The 14499-nt window shown below is 38.6% G+C and overlaps 1 protein-coding gene across 4 annotated transcripts in view; it reads left to right on the forward strand.

Annotated features, from left to right (window-relative positions):
* The window catches only part of AGTPBP1 (ATP/GTP binding carboxypeptidase 1), a 170615-nt gene extending 163743 nt beyond the window's left edge, over window positions 1-6872 (forward strand). For 2 of the 4 annotated variants that reach the window (XR_003430280.1, XM_027094259.1), the window contains one exon: window positions 6120-6872. Coding sequence is in view for 3 of the 4 variants with exons in the window: in XM_027094259.1 (XP_026950060.1) it covers window positions 6120-6297 (178 nt within the window). In the remaining variant the exon portion in view is untranslated. The remainder of the gene's footprint in view (window positions 1-6119) is intronic. The other 2 variants (XM_027094261.1, XM_027094260.1) reach the window with 1 other exon arrangement.
* The last annotated feature ends 7627 nt before the right edge of the window (window positions 6873-14499 follow it).

The following is a 14499-nucleotide window of genomic DNA, read 5'->3' on the forward strand; positions in this document are numbered from 1 at the left end:
ACAGACTCAGCAAGATTCTTGCTAAACCTGGAGTAAGCAGGCAGAGCCACTGAACTAAGGACAGAGACCCAGGTCAGGGCCAAGTCAGAAAGAGGACTCAGAGGACCCTGCCTCAAGTTTGGTCAAGGAGAGTCTCTGTCAGTATAGATCATTTGTGGACAAATGTTCACAGCAATATCTAGTATAGTAAAGCTTACTAATATTAATGTGCACCATTTTTAATGTACAGTTTACCATTTAATCAAGCTAATCTTAAAAATGGATCTTCCTTTTTAGTGACTGTGATGCACATATTTGAGTCTGGTTTGCATATGAGAGTCATTTATTACTACCACGTAGAAAATTCTTATAGCTACAATTGCTATTGGAATATTTTCTAGGCAGATAAATCATGCCATGTAATTGAAGATAATATCACAACTTCCAAGTCCCCTGGAAATCATAGTTGCTTATAACTAAAAGTGAACCATTTGTGCGTTTGTACTAAGTCAGTGAAATGCTGTTGTACCCACAAATACAGAGGAAATTGAAATCATCTAGAAAAATAACTGGGACTTAAGTGAGCACTTAGGACCACAGTCCAGGTTTGACTATAATGAAAGCTTTGAGGCTTATCATAAGAGGAGGCAATGATCATCCTTATCATTGAGATTCAGGTAGGTGTCAAGTTAGTCATTGTTAGTCTCTAAGACTTGCCTGGACAAGACATTTGATGACCAGATACATTTATAGATATTTATGTGTTAAATTCTTGGTAGCCTCTTCGAAGAATGAAGTTATTCTTCTCACATAGGTGTCTATTTGAGACTTCAAAATAAGAATATAATGTATCAGAATAAGAAGAGCACATACTCATTCAAAGAGGATTCATTCTCTCCTCTGGCAGGCCGTAGAATAGGGCAGATCACCCCAAATGAGTGAGGAACTGAGCTGACTTGAGAAGGGTTTGCAAAACTTATGAAGCTTGTGTAATTCTCGGTTCACCCCTCCCCCCTTTCTAAGTTGTAGCCCTCCAGAGGTCACAATTGAAGGCCCAGTGCTTCTCCTTTCCTTAGCACCACAAGACTGCCAAAAATGCTGTTATTTTCTGTTTTATTTGTTTTGCTGCTTTCTGCTTTGCTTTTCTGCTTCTTGCATTGTGTATTTTAAGAATTTGTCAAATACCTCTAGGTCAGAACTGTTGGGGGTCACATCTCTGTAACTCCCTTCCTTCAGGAAACTTTGCAGCTCTGAACTCCAACTTTTGCCTGCATTCTTTTGAAATTGCTGAAAGCTCTGATGACTACCCTGCCTCTTAGCCACTGCCCTTGCCTGCCCTTGGTTTTCTCTCGACTTTGCCCCATGCACCTTTTCTCTTGGTTGATTTTTCTTTGTATCCTTTCACTATAATAAGTCATAGTTTTGAATACAACTCCGTGCTGAATCCCGTAAATCGTCCTAGCAAATCACTAAACCTGGGGTGGTCTTGGGACCCCCAACACGCGTGCCCATTCCGAATTTCTGTTAAGTTGGATTGTTATCTCAGAAATGTCCTACTGAGAATGACCAGAGACAGATGCAATTGTAACCCCTCTACATATGTGTGTAAATCGAGGCTCAGAGATGAATTTATCAAGGTCATCCATCTGGTAATTCCTGACAGAACCAGGAATTGCATCCACGCCTAACTCCAAAATTCCCCTGTACTTTCCTTATGTCTTGCATCTTCCAAATGACTAAGCAAAATTACTGAAAGGGAATGGTTTCAGTTTTTGGAGCGGCCCTGTATTATTTGAGAATTAACCATTTAACGCTCTCATTATGCACAAGGAGTGTTTTTAGATCAATAGCAAACTAAGTTGGAGTTTAGTGACTTACTGTTAACCGAAGGCAACTGTTACATTTTTTTTTCAACAAAGTGTCAGTAAATTAGCAACTTACTTTCCTTTTTTTTCCCAAATAGATAAATAATCTCTTTTTATACATTCTGTACACTCTGTGTGTGTGTGTGTGCGCGTGTGTGTTGCGTGTGAATGTGTGTGCAAGTACTTATATGTATGCCGTGGGCACTTAAGACTGACAGAAGTTGTTATTTGTGTTTTTTGTGGATAATTTTGTTAACTTTGTGATATTTAGTAGAGGCTATAGGGTAGGAATCAAATTATATAAGTAAAATGCTCTCCAATATTTGTGCAGATAGAGATTTTCTTTCACCTTAGACTTAACATTTCAACACAAGAAAGACACAGTCAGCGAGTCACAAATTTCTGACAATGTGGGCAATGGAATATTTTTCTGTTTGTAAATAAATTTCAGAAATTCTTCCCCAGGGTATCTTTATTTATTTATTTTTAAATTTTACTGTCTGAAAACAGGTAGGTTGGTCTCAGAATTGTAAAAGAGTGCAGGGTTAAGGGAGGATCCGGAGTTACAAAGGCAAGGCAGCATTTTTAGTCTGCTGGGCTTGGGGCAGCCCATCACCTGGACTCTTTAGGAATTGAGAAAGATTGATTTACTTTTTTCTTTAACAAGGTGGATTTTATTAATGTCATAATAACATTTTATATTTGTGCAGCTTAGGGGTTTCAAATGCTTTCCCATTTACTATCTAATTTGAGCCAGTCCACTTTGTGAGGTGGTGGGGCCGCTATACCCTTGAGAAAAACCAGTGCTTGGAGAAAGTAAGTGACTTGTTCAAGGTCACACAGCTGGTTAACAGAGGGGTAGAGGCACAAACCCAGACTTGCCGACTCCATGTTTCCTCCGTGCTTGTACAGGTAACAGAGCTGAGGGTCTACACCCTGGTGTCTCGGATGTCAGAACAGCTGTAATGGCAGCAGATGAGTGTACGTTTGAGGGAGACACTTAATTTTTTGGTTTAATTTTGTGCAGTGCTTAATAGTTTAACATAAGGATAGCCAGAAAACTTTCTGGATCTGATTGAAGCAGAATTATAAACCTTTTCCACATCATAACGATACAACAGAGAATTTCAATGATTTGTCCTGTGAGAATGCCCTTTGGGGGAAAGTTTTGATATTTTCCCTGAAGCAGCATGAGGAAGATTTGTTTTTGAATTAAAATGATCTCTTTTAGAATGAAATGTTTCTAAAATCCAGAATAGAAGGATATTAAGGCAGGTATATATGGAACAGCTATTAGAATGAAACAAAAACAGGGCAAAAGGAGTAAACATATGTGAAGAAAATGAGGGGAACAAGGAAGTAGTGGTGGGAAAAGCAACGTAGTAGTGATGGGAAATAATTAAATGTTGGTTAGATACCAAGGGGGGAAAGGTGAGGTGGGATGAATTGGGAGATTGGGATTAACACATATACATTATGTATAAAATAGATAACTAATGAGAACATGCTGTATAGCACAGGGAACTCCACTTCGCTGTACAGTAGAAACTAACACAACATTGTAAAACAACTATACCCCAATGAAAAAATTAGACTTTCTTTTTTTATGATTAAAATAATATTTGAATTCCTGTCTGCTGATACAAAGGGATTGTTTTATAACACTAGGGCAAATTACCTTAGTCTTTCTCTGAAGTGAAGGTTATTGTGAGATCACGTGTGTGCAGGAACTTCCTAAATTGTAAGGCGCTCAAAACATATGCTGGAATTATTAATAAAAGTAAAGCTGAGTTGTTAGGATTGATCTTGTGCCTTAAGTTTTTTCACTAAGGTAAAATCACTGGGATTGGGTGATATGAAAATGGGTGATCTTGTCAACCTTGTGGCTTCTCATAGGGTTCAGCAAACATTTGTTCAGGGCTACAGTATATCAGGTAGTCTGGGAGCCGACCGGCAGGAGTTGCCAGGAGACACGTATGATTTAGTACTGAGAAGACAGGCCCTCAATCGATGGTTTCAAATGCATATGAGAAGCATCAGATAGAATGTGCAGGGTACAAAGGGCGACTATAGAGAAAGGGCAGGGTGGGCTTTAATAAAAGAGCATCTAAAGTGCCAGTAAGAAGGCTGCTTTCAGTGAGTGATGGGGGTTGTATTCTTCCTTCTCTTTCCTCATCTCAGTATCCCCCTAGCTCCTTAAACCCAGATCTACTGACCTCTCCTGTCCCCTCTGCCCCCCTCCCCACCATAAGTTAGCACTGATGGCCCCGTTACCACTGCAGGATGTACCGAATATTTCAGCTGTGGTGTAGTCCTTAATGAAGCTGGGCTAGGAACATGATTTTGTTAGGATCCGCAGAAACAGGAGTCAAATATCAGGGCCAGTGTGAGTTACAGCAGTGGGCTAAGAATATGAAACTAGTCCACTCCTGGCTCTTAGAATGGGTGATGCCAGAACGTGAATGAGTTCATGTCACAGGTGGCATATGAATAAGCCAAAATCAAGAACTTACAGTCTTAAATTATCTTCTGTATCCAGAGCCCTGAACGTTCTTTATTGTGGGATTTCTTCTAAATTTCCAGGAGCTTGCCTTCCAGGTTGTGCTTCTCTGTCTGAAAGTTCTTGCCAGCATCTGTTACCAGCTCCAAGTCTCCTTGTTTTCTGGAAGCTTCTGTGGCTTGATCCTGGGCATCTTTATTGTCCCTAAATTAACTCCTCTCCTTCAGTTTCCTTATTGACTTACAGTTTCTAAGACCAGGCTTTTTCTTTAAACTCTTTCCCTTTGTTCAAATTGATTAACTTTTTAGTATTTAGCTTCCCTGGGACACCCTGAGAATTTGAAACACCAAGGTCAAGATGGAATGAATTAATAGTTTTTCAAAAGAAAGAGAATAATTGTCATTTTAAAGGCAAATAATTTTTTAATCCAACTTTTTTTTTTCTAAAAACCTAACAGAGTGATGATATTTTAGTTGCATAATGGTGAAATTGTTCTTGTGAATGTTAGATGTATTGTAAAGTCTTACGCAATCTTCCAAACCACTCAGCTTGATTTATCAGGACTACTGTATCATGATGCAAGCTCTCAGTGTTCAAGAGGAAGTTTACTATACAAGATCAAGGTGGTTTTGCAATGTGTTACTCTCTTTTCCTTATTTAGCAAGATTAAAACAATTCTAGGAAAAAAGATACTCTCACCAGATGAGTTTTGCCTTCTTGTCTCAGAAAATTAGAACAATATAATCCATTAACTTGTCTTTCCTGTTTAAACTTCCAGATATCTGAACTGAATTTAATATTCAGTTGCAGGAATTCTTTCATTTTAGGTGCCTAATAACATCTCTTTCTCTGCTTATTTGACAAGATTATTGTTCCCCTTTTATTGTCTGATTTTATAGCTTTTAATTGTATCAGCAATGGGAAGTAGGTGGGATATAAACAAACATATATCTATATGAAGCTGAGATCGTTTTGGTCACAAAATGGGGACGTTGAAACGTTTCTGTAGTGTTTCTTTGATATGGGTGTGTGTGTGTGTGTGTGTGTGTGTGTGTGTAAAATCTCCCAAATGGGGAGAAATCAGAATACTGTGATTTTTTTTTGAAGAGGAAAGAATATGTTACCCTAGTGGAAGGGTTGTCTTAATCCCAAACAACCTGCCTAATGAAATATTTAGAAGCACTTAGTGCTTTTAGCAAATATCTTCTTCTGTGTCCCAAGGGAAAGTAAGTAATCTGGGTATGGAGTGTTCACTTGTTTTTCATTTTTTTTCTTGACCAGTGGAAACTGTGAGGATGGGTATATGGGCCGTTTTTATGGCAAATAATTACTTTACAGACTTAGAATAAGTGGTTTCAGGGCATTACTGGAGGAACCAATTAGATACCACAGTTCCTTATAAAGCCTGTTGAAATTATCTGTTACTTGATTTATAGTGATTAAAATACACTTTTAGAGTCTACAAATTGATGGAATCCTTCAAAGAAGTAACCTAAGGAGCGAGTCCATTGTTTTTTGTAGCTATCTAATTGTAGCATATATATTGACACGCTTGTCAGATAATTAGAAATCAGCATTTCACCCTTTATTATCAATGCAATAGATTTCTGCTATTATAAATTTCTTAATTTGTTCATTTGGGTAACATTTAAAAAATTAACCCAAATTACTTGTATTATATTGAAATCAAAGTTAATCCAGCATGGCCAAATAATTTTATATGAGAGCCTTGAAAACTAACGAAATCTTGTGTGTTCCATGTGCTTTGGCTACAGCCCCACCACTTATGTTTTGGATGAAGATGAACCTCGATTCCTTGAAGAAGTTGATTACAGTGCAGAAAGTAATGATGAGTTAGATATTGAATTGGCTGAAAATGCAGGAGACTATGAACCTTCTGCACAAGAAGACGTACTTTCTGACTCTGAATTATCAAGAACATACCTACCTTGAGCCCTTTGCCATCTCTTGTGAACTGCATAGAAGAAATGAAATATCTTGGTTTTCATTACATAGGAAGTTTGAGAGCAGTGAGTGTATAGAGAGGTGACTCAGAAAGTCAGAAAGCAGCTTGGGCCTGTTTGGTTTCAAGACAATAAATATGTTATTAATTAATGATGAAATTGACACTTGTTTTATTTTAGATATTCAATGCACTTTACATAGCATTGAAGTATCAAATATTGGGTTTACTTTTTCAAAACCTGAGTATCATTGCATGAATTTTTATCTCCTTATGGTTATATCCTGCATCAAATGGATAATTTTGAAGTGTGTGAGAAAATAAAATCTAAATTCTAGAGTTGTTGAGAATCCTGGGTTGTTGAAAACTAATATGTATGTACATGGATTCCTGTAGATGTGTCTGTGTAAGGGTGGGTAGATATTGAAGATAAGACTGTTCTTCAAAATCATGTTAACTGTTGAGTTGTGACTGAAATACTCCAGAGTTTTCCTTGAAACCATTACATTCTACATTTACCAAGTTAAACAAATAAAAGCTCTATTAAATGTTGCATTCATTTTTTCATCCTTTTTAACCAGTTCAGATTATTCGGTCTGTAGAATCTTTGGGGGAATATTATGATAATCTGACATCTGAAAACATTGGTAAAAATTTGTAAAAAAAAAAAAAAAGCTTAATTTACTAGTGTTAAGTTTTTTTTGTTTTTTTTTTTTTAAATTTATTTTTGGCTGCATTGGGTCTTTTTTGCTGCACGTGGGCTTTCTCTAGTTGCAGTGAGCCGCGACTACTCTTCATTGTGGTGCCTGGGCTTCTCATTGCAGTGGCTTCTCTTGTTGCAGAGCACAGGCTCTAGGCACGCAGGCTTCAGTAGTTGTGGCGCTCAGGCTCTAGGGCACACGGGCTTCAGTAGTTGTGGCTCGCAGGCTTAGTTGCTCCAAGGCATGTGGGATCTTCCCGGACCAGGGTTCGAACCCATGTCCCCTGCATTAGGCAGGCAGATTCTTAACCACTGCACCACCAGGGAAGCCCTAGTGTTAAGTTTTTTTATAGTATAAGTATACCTATCTATCATAAAAAATATACTTGAACAGCTCTTTTCTCTAAAATTGTGTCTCATGGCTGCACCTAAAGTCTATCACTGCAGTCAGTTTGTTAAAAAGCTTTAAAAATTCAGTGAGGCTATGAGCCAGTATTAAATGTATATGAAGTTTATATAGCACCTCCTGAGCTGTGCTGTTATTAGATGTGCTAAAGTGAATTCAGGGCATGCTGACACTGGTAACCGAGTCCTAGAAGATGGCAGTGAATTTCAGCCTTTTCTTGTAGTGACATCTTCCCGAGTTTAAGCTGTCCTGCTGCAGGAATGTCTTTGTCCTCAAGTAAAATAAAACAAGTCCAGGGTCTTGGGATAAGTGCTTTAAGAACTAAGTTTCTGCTGTAACAAAACAAATCCAAAAAGATGACTTATGAATAGACTCTTGCCAGGACTCGGGTGCTTTGGTTTTGGCACGTTATCTTCACTTATTCCAGAAGAGAATTTTTTAAAATCTTTTTTGAAAAACCTGTAATTATGGAAAAGAAATCATAAAAGAGTATTTTTCAGAGTTTTGCATTTTCCAAATCAATGATTTTCATTGTTTTATTTGAGGCATTTCATCCACAGTGTAGCTTCTTTTTGGTGTCAGAGGAACCATGTTTAAAAACATAGCAAGGGGCCTTGATAATGAGGCCTTTTCTCTAAATAGCCTAATTCTTATCAATGTCAGAAAATCAAGACTAAATAGATTGTGAAACTGAACCAGCCCTCTTAATGTGTGGTGACCTGAAAGATGAGGATACCTTAGCAAGGTAAAGTATTATTTATTCAATAATGTATCTAATAATTCATAAAGTTATTTTATTATTTCTACATATAGAAATTAATTACATATATAATTATAATTTTTTCAGAGGGTGGATTATGGAGCCACAATGTCTGTATGTGCACTTCTCTTGGATCTTATAAAACTAGACATTAAAAACCAAGGTAGTCTTGTATGGAAGGCGTCTGCAGCTACTAGAAAGTGCAGAGTAACTCAGAACGTGTGTTTCTTATGTTAGCAGTGTAAGAACCCCTTACCATGTACTGCTATAATATTTTCTATAGATCAGGCATATCTTTTAGTATATTTACAAACCTGAATATGCCTTTTATTAAATAATTATTCACAAGATTGAAGAGAAGGTCTTTATAGTTAGGAAATGACTTTTTTCTTTAACAATAAATAGCTTTGGAAAAGTAAGAAATACTTTAAAATCCTAACTTTCCTAATTAGGGGTAAAACTAAGTTTCATAGGCTATTTGTAGCTAAAAAGGCCCTAAATTATACCTTTGTGGCTATGTTTTTTTAGATTTTCAAAGAATGATTGAGGTGCCTTCAGTGCCATAATCCTGAAAATTAATGTGGCCGATAAACTGAGTCTATTATGGAATTTAGATTTATTTAATTTACGTTGAATTCGGAACTGTGAATTTCTTAGCTGTAGTTTTGATCTAATGCAGTGGTTCTCAAACTGTATACAGCAGCGGTCCCCGATCTTTTTGACACCAGGGATCGGTTTCATGGAAGACAGTTTTTCCACGGGCCGGGGGTGGGGGTGGGGTGGGGGTATGGTTCAGGCATTAATGCGAGTGATGGGGAGCGACGGGGAGCGACAGGGAGTGGCAGGTGAAGCTTTGCTGGCCCGCCCGCCCGCCTGCCCGCCGCTCATCTCCTGCTGTGCGGCCCGGTTCCTAACAGTCCGAGGACCAGTACCAGTCTTCGGCCTGGGGGTTGGGGATCCCTGGTATACGGTATATATTGTGTGCATCAGAATCACCTGGACTTGCTTCTCAAAACACAGATTTCTGGGTGGGGCCCCCAAATTTGCATTTCTTAAAAATTCTCAGGTGGTGATGCTGCAGGAGTCACTGTGAGTCACTGGTATGACCTGATGCTCTTTCAGCATCGCAGTTTCTCAGCACCAGGGATGAGTGACATCAAGCTAATTTGCAGAATCGAGAAAATAGGCAGAGATCAGGTGAGGTCACAGGGTCACTGAGGGACAGAGCCAGGGCTTTAGCCCAGGTCTCCTGACAACTAGCCTCATATTCTTACCGAAGAAGGAGATGCTGTTCTTTGCCTTTTCCCCCAAAATGAGGAATATTAAAAGCTCGAGGGTCGGTCTTTCTTGAGCTTATAAAATTTGCCTGGCAAAAACCTATGGTTCACAATGGCTTTTCCTTTATTGCAGTCATAGTGTTGTTTGAATACAGGATTTTGTTCTGCATTTAAGTATCTTTCTTAATCAGTCTCTGCCACTTTTGCCAGTTTTTGTGTGATGTTTAGAAACATGGACATTTGTCTGAATCCTAGTTCTGAATAAGTAAGCTGGAGTTCCACTTTGGAGAGCATATGAACCGCAATGGATATGATACTTCTGAATTTCAAGTATGCAAATTAAGATGATCATATTAATATAAGCACTGAAATGGTTAATACAATAAGTGTACTAATGGAATTGTTTTTGTGCATGATCCAGAAATAAATTACTGTAATGAAACTATAAATGTATCTTTATAAATCTTTTCATTTTCCCATATGTATTTTAATCATTACAAAATAGTAATTGAAAATCAGTGAATTTTTCTCTTATTTTGGTGAAAGTTTAGTAGCTGTATGTAAACCCTAGTTCTCTCCATTAGCAAAAAGCCTGTTGAAGCAATATTTTAATTGAAAGGCTATTTTACTTTGCATGACAATATTGTCATTAATTATTAAGTAAATATCTCTCTGGTTAAAGCATATTCAAATTCCTGCATAGAAAAAAGGAAACTAAGAAGAAAGTCTCATTTTCTTTATGAGCCTTAGTGTTTTGAAGATTTAGTCCTTGAAATGTTACAATTCAGTTGTTTTCTGCTATTAATGATACTTATAAAGCACTTCTACCTACCTATACTGGTCTGCCTTTGTGGTGGCCTCCTCCTTCTAGACCCTGAACAGTAACTTAGGCCCATGGCCATTTATTCTGCCCATTCTACCTCATAGGCCTTCTTTATACTCAGGCTCTTGGACCTGCTGGCACCCTCTGTCAAATCTGATCAAGTCTCCAGAGCATGGCTGGTTATGGGGGGTATTGAGTCATTCAACCTGTTTTTCAATTTGAGTTTGCTAAACATGCAGTACCTAAATCTAAGTGAATGGCCCTGTTATGGTGGCATCTGAGGCATCACGCAGGCCAGTCAGAGCGGTATTTGGGAGTCTGGGACATGGTTGACATTGGTGAGTACTAAAGGGGTCTCTGTGGATGTGCATCTGCGCACAACATACTCAGCCCTGTGACGTGGAAATGGATTTGTAGTGCCCTCCTACCTGTAAACCCAGACAGCTTTAAAGGGCTGAAGAGATATGGCTCCAAATATTTAGGAAGGTTCATTTTTATAATATCAACTGGATTCTACTCTCCATCTCAAAGACACCGTTGATAGAGTGCCCAGCGAAGATGAGGTGAGCAGCCAGAAAAATCCGGTCGGGGTAATTATGATGCTGATCTTCCAAATATTTTTAGTGTACTTTTAGGCCACATAAAGATCTGTGATAAATGTGAAGAAATTATAAAAGGCAAAGATGCTCATTACTGGAAATTAAAGTGGAAAGGCTAGTGTTTAATAAATAAATGTGAAGTCTACACCTTTGAGAATAGGTTGACTTCTCTGTAAGCTTTTTTTCTCTAGCTGAAGGTGTAATTAAGTAGAGAATTTTAAGACTGAAAATGTATTTTCATGTTCAGTGCTCATAGTAAAATAGTGAAGTCAAGTTGTGTACTCTACTTACAGTGTCATTAGTTTTTAAAATTACTTATGCTTTCCTATTCTTCGTATTATCTATGATTATTTTCTCTCCTGTTTTCCTCCTTTTAATTCTTAGAAATGTTTGACATTTCATCTGTTTTCTTTTTCTTTCAAAATGTGGGCACTTGAAACAGTGCACGAATTGGATAGGATAAATTTCGGAATCTAAAAATTTTGCTGTTAAAGGATTATAATTTGTATTTAATATAGAGGAGTGTCCAATGATAGCTACCTTTGCCAACCTTTATTTCCCCCTCCTGAAGAGCTACACAAGATGAAAAAATATCAAAAACGACACCACTGTTTAACCCAGATCACTTACAGGATGCTGTGGGCACACATCCAGTCTCCCCATTGCCCTAACCTGCCTTCAAGATCTGTGTGTTCTGAGGTACCCACTTCAAGAGTGGAGCCCGTGACCTGAGCCGAGCCAGCCAGCTTGTTCTTTCTGCTGAGCGTCTGGGGCGGGCACACCATCTAAGCCAATCCAAACAGAATGACTGTTGGGACTTGCGAAGGTAGTGCTGGAGCAAAGACCCTGTCTTGGTAAGGAACGATATACAGCTGGCGGCCACCATACAGCCCTGAGAGAAGAGTGTGCCCAAGACAGCCAGTGTTGAAGGAACAGAGGCAAGACATTGAGGGGAACTGGGTCTTTCTCTCACTTGAGCCCTGTGTCAAGCTGTATGTGAAATCTCAATTGCATCAGTTATAAATCACCTTCAAAGTGTAGGCTGTTTAAAATTGAATTTTCTGTTATTGGAAAAGATATGTCTGTTACACAGGTGTGTATGTCTGAAACCTACCTGAAAACCCAGCAACCTTCTGGCTCCACCCAAAGCATATGTCCTGAGAGATGTTAAAAGGAAGAGACACTCTGGGAAGGCAAGACCAGCAGATATCCACTCAAACATGTCAGACAAACTCATTTTTATTTTGTGTCTGCCAGAAAAGTTTACTGGGCCAGAAACAAGACATATTTTTGTCATTGCCTACCTGAAACTCAGGAATTATTTCCTCCAGTGATGAGACCTGTTATTGGTTTGTTCAGAAAGAATATTATCCCAAGAGCTGACTTTTCAGCATCTTGAAAGTTCTCTGTAGTAGTAATGGAGGACCCAAATGTTGTGAAATATTAATGTTGAAAGTGAATACCTCCTCAATGGTGCATCATATAACAAGATGGACCCAGGGAGCAAGCTGAGAGGGAACAGAGATCCCTTTGTTGAGTTACATCAGTTAGACCAATGAGCAAATATAATGGGATGAAGTTTTAATATTACTCAGTTACCAGTTTCCATCCACCCACTGATTGGAACTACAGATCCCTGCCTTTCATCCACACAAGATTCATAGATTAAAGAGCATTTCAACAGCTCTTTAAAGTTTAAGAAGTGCTTTCCTAAAGGTTACCTCATTTGAACATCACGCAAACACTATTAATAAACAGATACATTAGCATTGCCATTTAATATGTGAGGAACGTGGGGCTTAGAGAGGCCATATGACTTACCTGGACTTCTAGTATATAGCAGAGTTGGGGCTCAGACCCACCCTCGGCCCCTTTGCCGACCACCCTGTGCTTCTCTCACAGGGAGTAATCGGTGGCCTGTGCCACCTCTGCAAACGAGCCATCCCCGCCAGCCTTGTGTAGATAGTTTGATGACACTGGAAAAATATTCAACTGTTTTATCACCACGCACCACAGGGTCCCCAAGGTATGTGGGCAGAGCGAAACCTGACAGTATCGGGTGTGTGTGAAGCACTCTCCTGGGTGCTTCATGAAAACGATCTCAATGGAAACATTTTCTTTTTTCGCCCATGGAATGATTCTCCTATTTTCCAAATCAGTATTTTTACGGGTGGTTAGGAGGAAGGTAGTCCATCCAGTTTTTGTTTCTAACCATTTTATCTATCTACCTATCTATGTATCTATCTATCTACCTATCTATCTATCTCTATCTATATCTATATAGATATCTATAGATATCTATAGATATCTATATATAGATATCTATAGGTATCTATTTTTTTTTTTAAAGGAAAAAGACCCTGGAGTCTTTTTATGTTTAACAAAATAGGTAATGGTTTAGTACAAGCCTTTCTCTGTCTTTTCTGCTTTCCCTCAAGGCTGCTTTTATACCTGTGATGGTGAGGGAAAAGAATTTTGTCTAACACACTTACCTAGAGTACATTTTGTCTCATAGACTTAGCCTAAAGTTCATTTTTGTTTTGCTTTCTTTAAAGAATTTATGTTTTTACTGGGAAGATAGTTTATTCTGTAGCTTCATTATCACTTTAACTGACAGGGCCAAGAAATAAGCTTTAGAAATAAGCCCACAATTACCTGTTTTTCTAGATTGAATTTTATTTAGAGGAATATAGCCTTTTTATAATACAAAACAAGAATAAGATAACCTAAACACTCCAGCTTTATATTTGTATTAGTTTATGATTGAGTTCTTGGCCAAATTTTTTTTAAGTATAGTTCATAGCATGTTTTTTTTTAAAATAAATTTATTTCTTTTATTTATTTACTTTTGGCTACATTGTTGCTGTTGCTGTTCACGGGCTTTCTCTAGTTGCAGTGAGCGGGGGCTACTCATCGTTGCGGTGTGTGGGCTTCTCATTGCGGTGGCTTCTTGTTGCAGAGCTTGGGCTCTAGATGTGCAGGCTTCAGTAGTTATAGCATGCGGGCTTAGTAGTTGTGGCTCATGGACTCTAGAGCGCAGGCTCAGTAGTTGTGGCCATGGGCTTAGTTGCTCTGCGGCATGTGAGATCTTCCTGGACCAGGGCTCAAACCCGTGACCCCTTCATTGGCAGATGGATTCTTAACCACTGTGCCACCAGGGAAGCCCCTTGGCCAAATTTTTATAGAGACTTTTTTATTCATTGGCTGGTTAAATTTGGCTTGCATCAGCCTCAAGTTTTGGTAATTCTAAAGGTATGAGTGCCATAGTATCAACTGGAAACCTGGGTAACTGCCGCTGTACCATTTTGACAAGGTGCGCTCTTGCCTGCATTGTAGAAGACATCCACCATGGGTCATTCTTAGGGTTTGTATACCAAACCCCAAAGCATAAGCATCCTGAACAGGAAGAGAGCTCTAGGACTCTTCTACATTGCTTTACTTCCAGTTAATGTGATGCGGGAAGTTTCACATATCTTTACAAGTAAGCCCATCAAATTTACAAAACCTTTTAGACCACTCCAAAGCATGTCGATCTGTCCTATACTTGGAGTGAATAAAATAATGCTTTTCGCTTTGATGATAATAAAGGCTAGCATTTGCAGAGTACTTACGATGCTACAGGCACCA

Source organism: Aethalodelphis obliquidens, unplaced genomic scaffold, assembly GCF_003676395.1.
Source record: "Aethalodelphis obliquidens isolate GAN/ISIS:26980383/991018 unplaced genomic scaffold, ASM367639v1 scaffold88, whole genome shotgun sequence".
Taxonomy (NCBI): domain Eukaryota; kingdom Metazoa; phylum Chordata; class Mammalia; order Artiodactyla; family Delphinidae; genus Aethalodelphis; species Aethalodelphis obliquidens.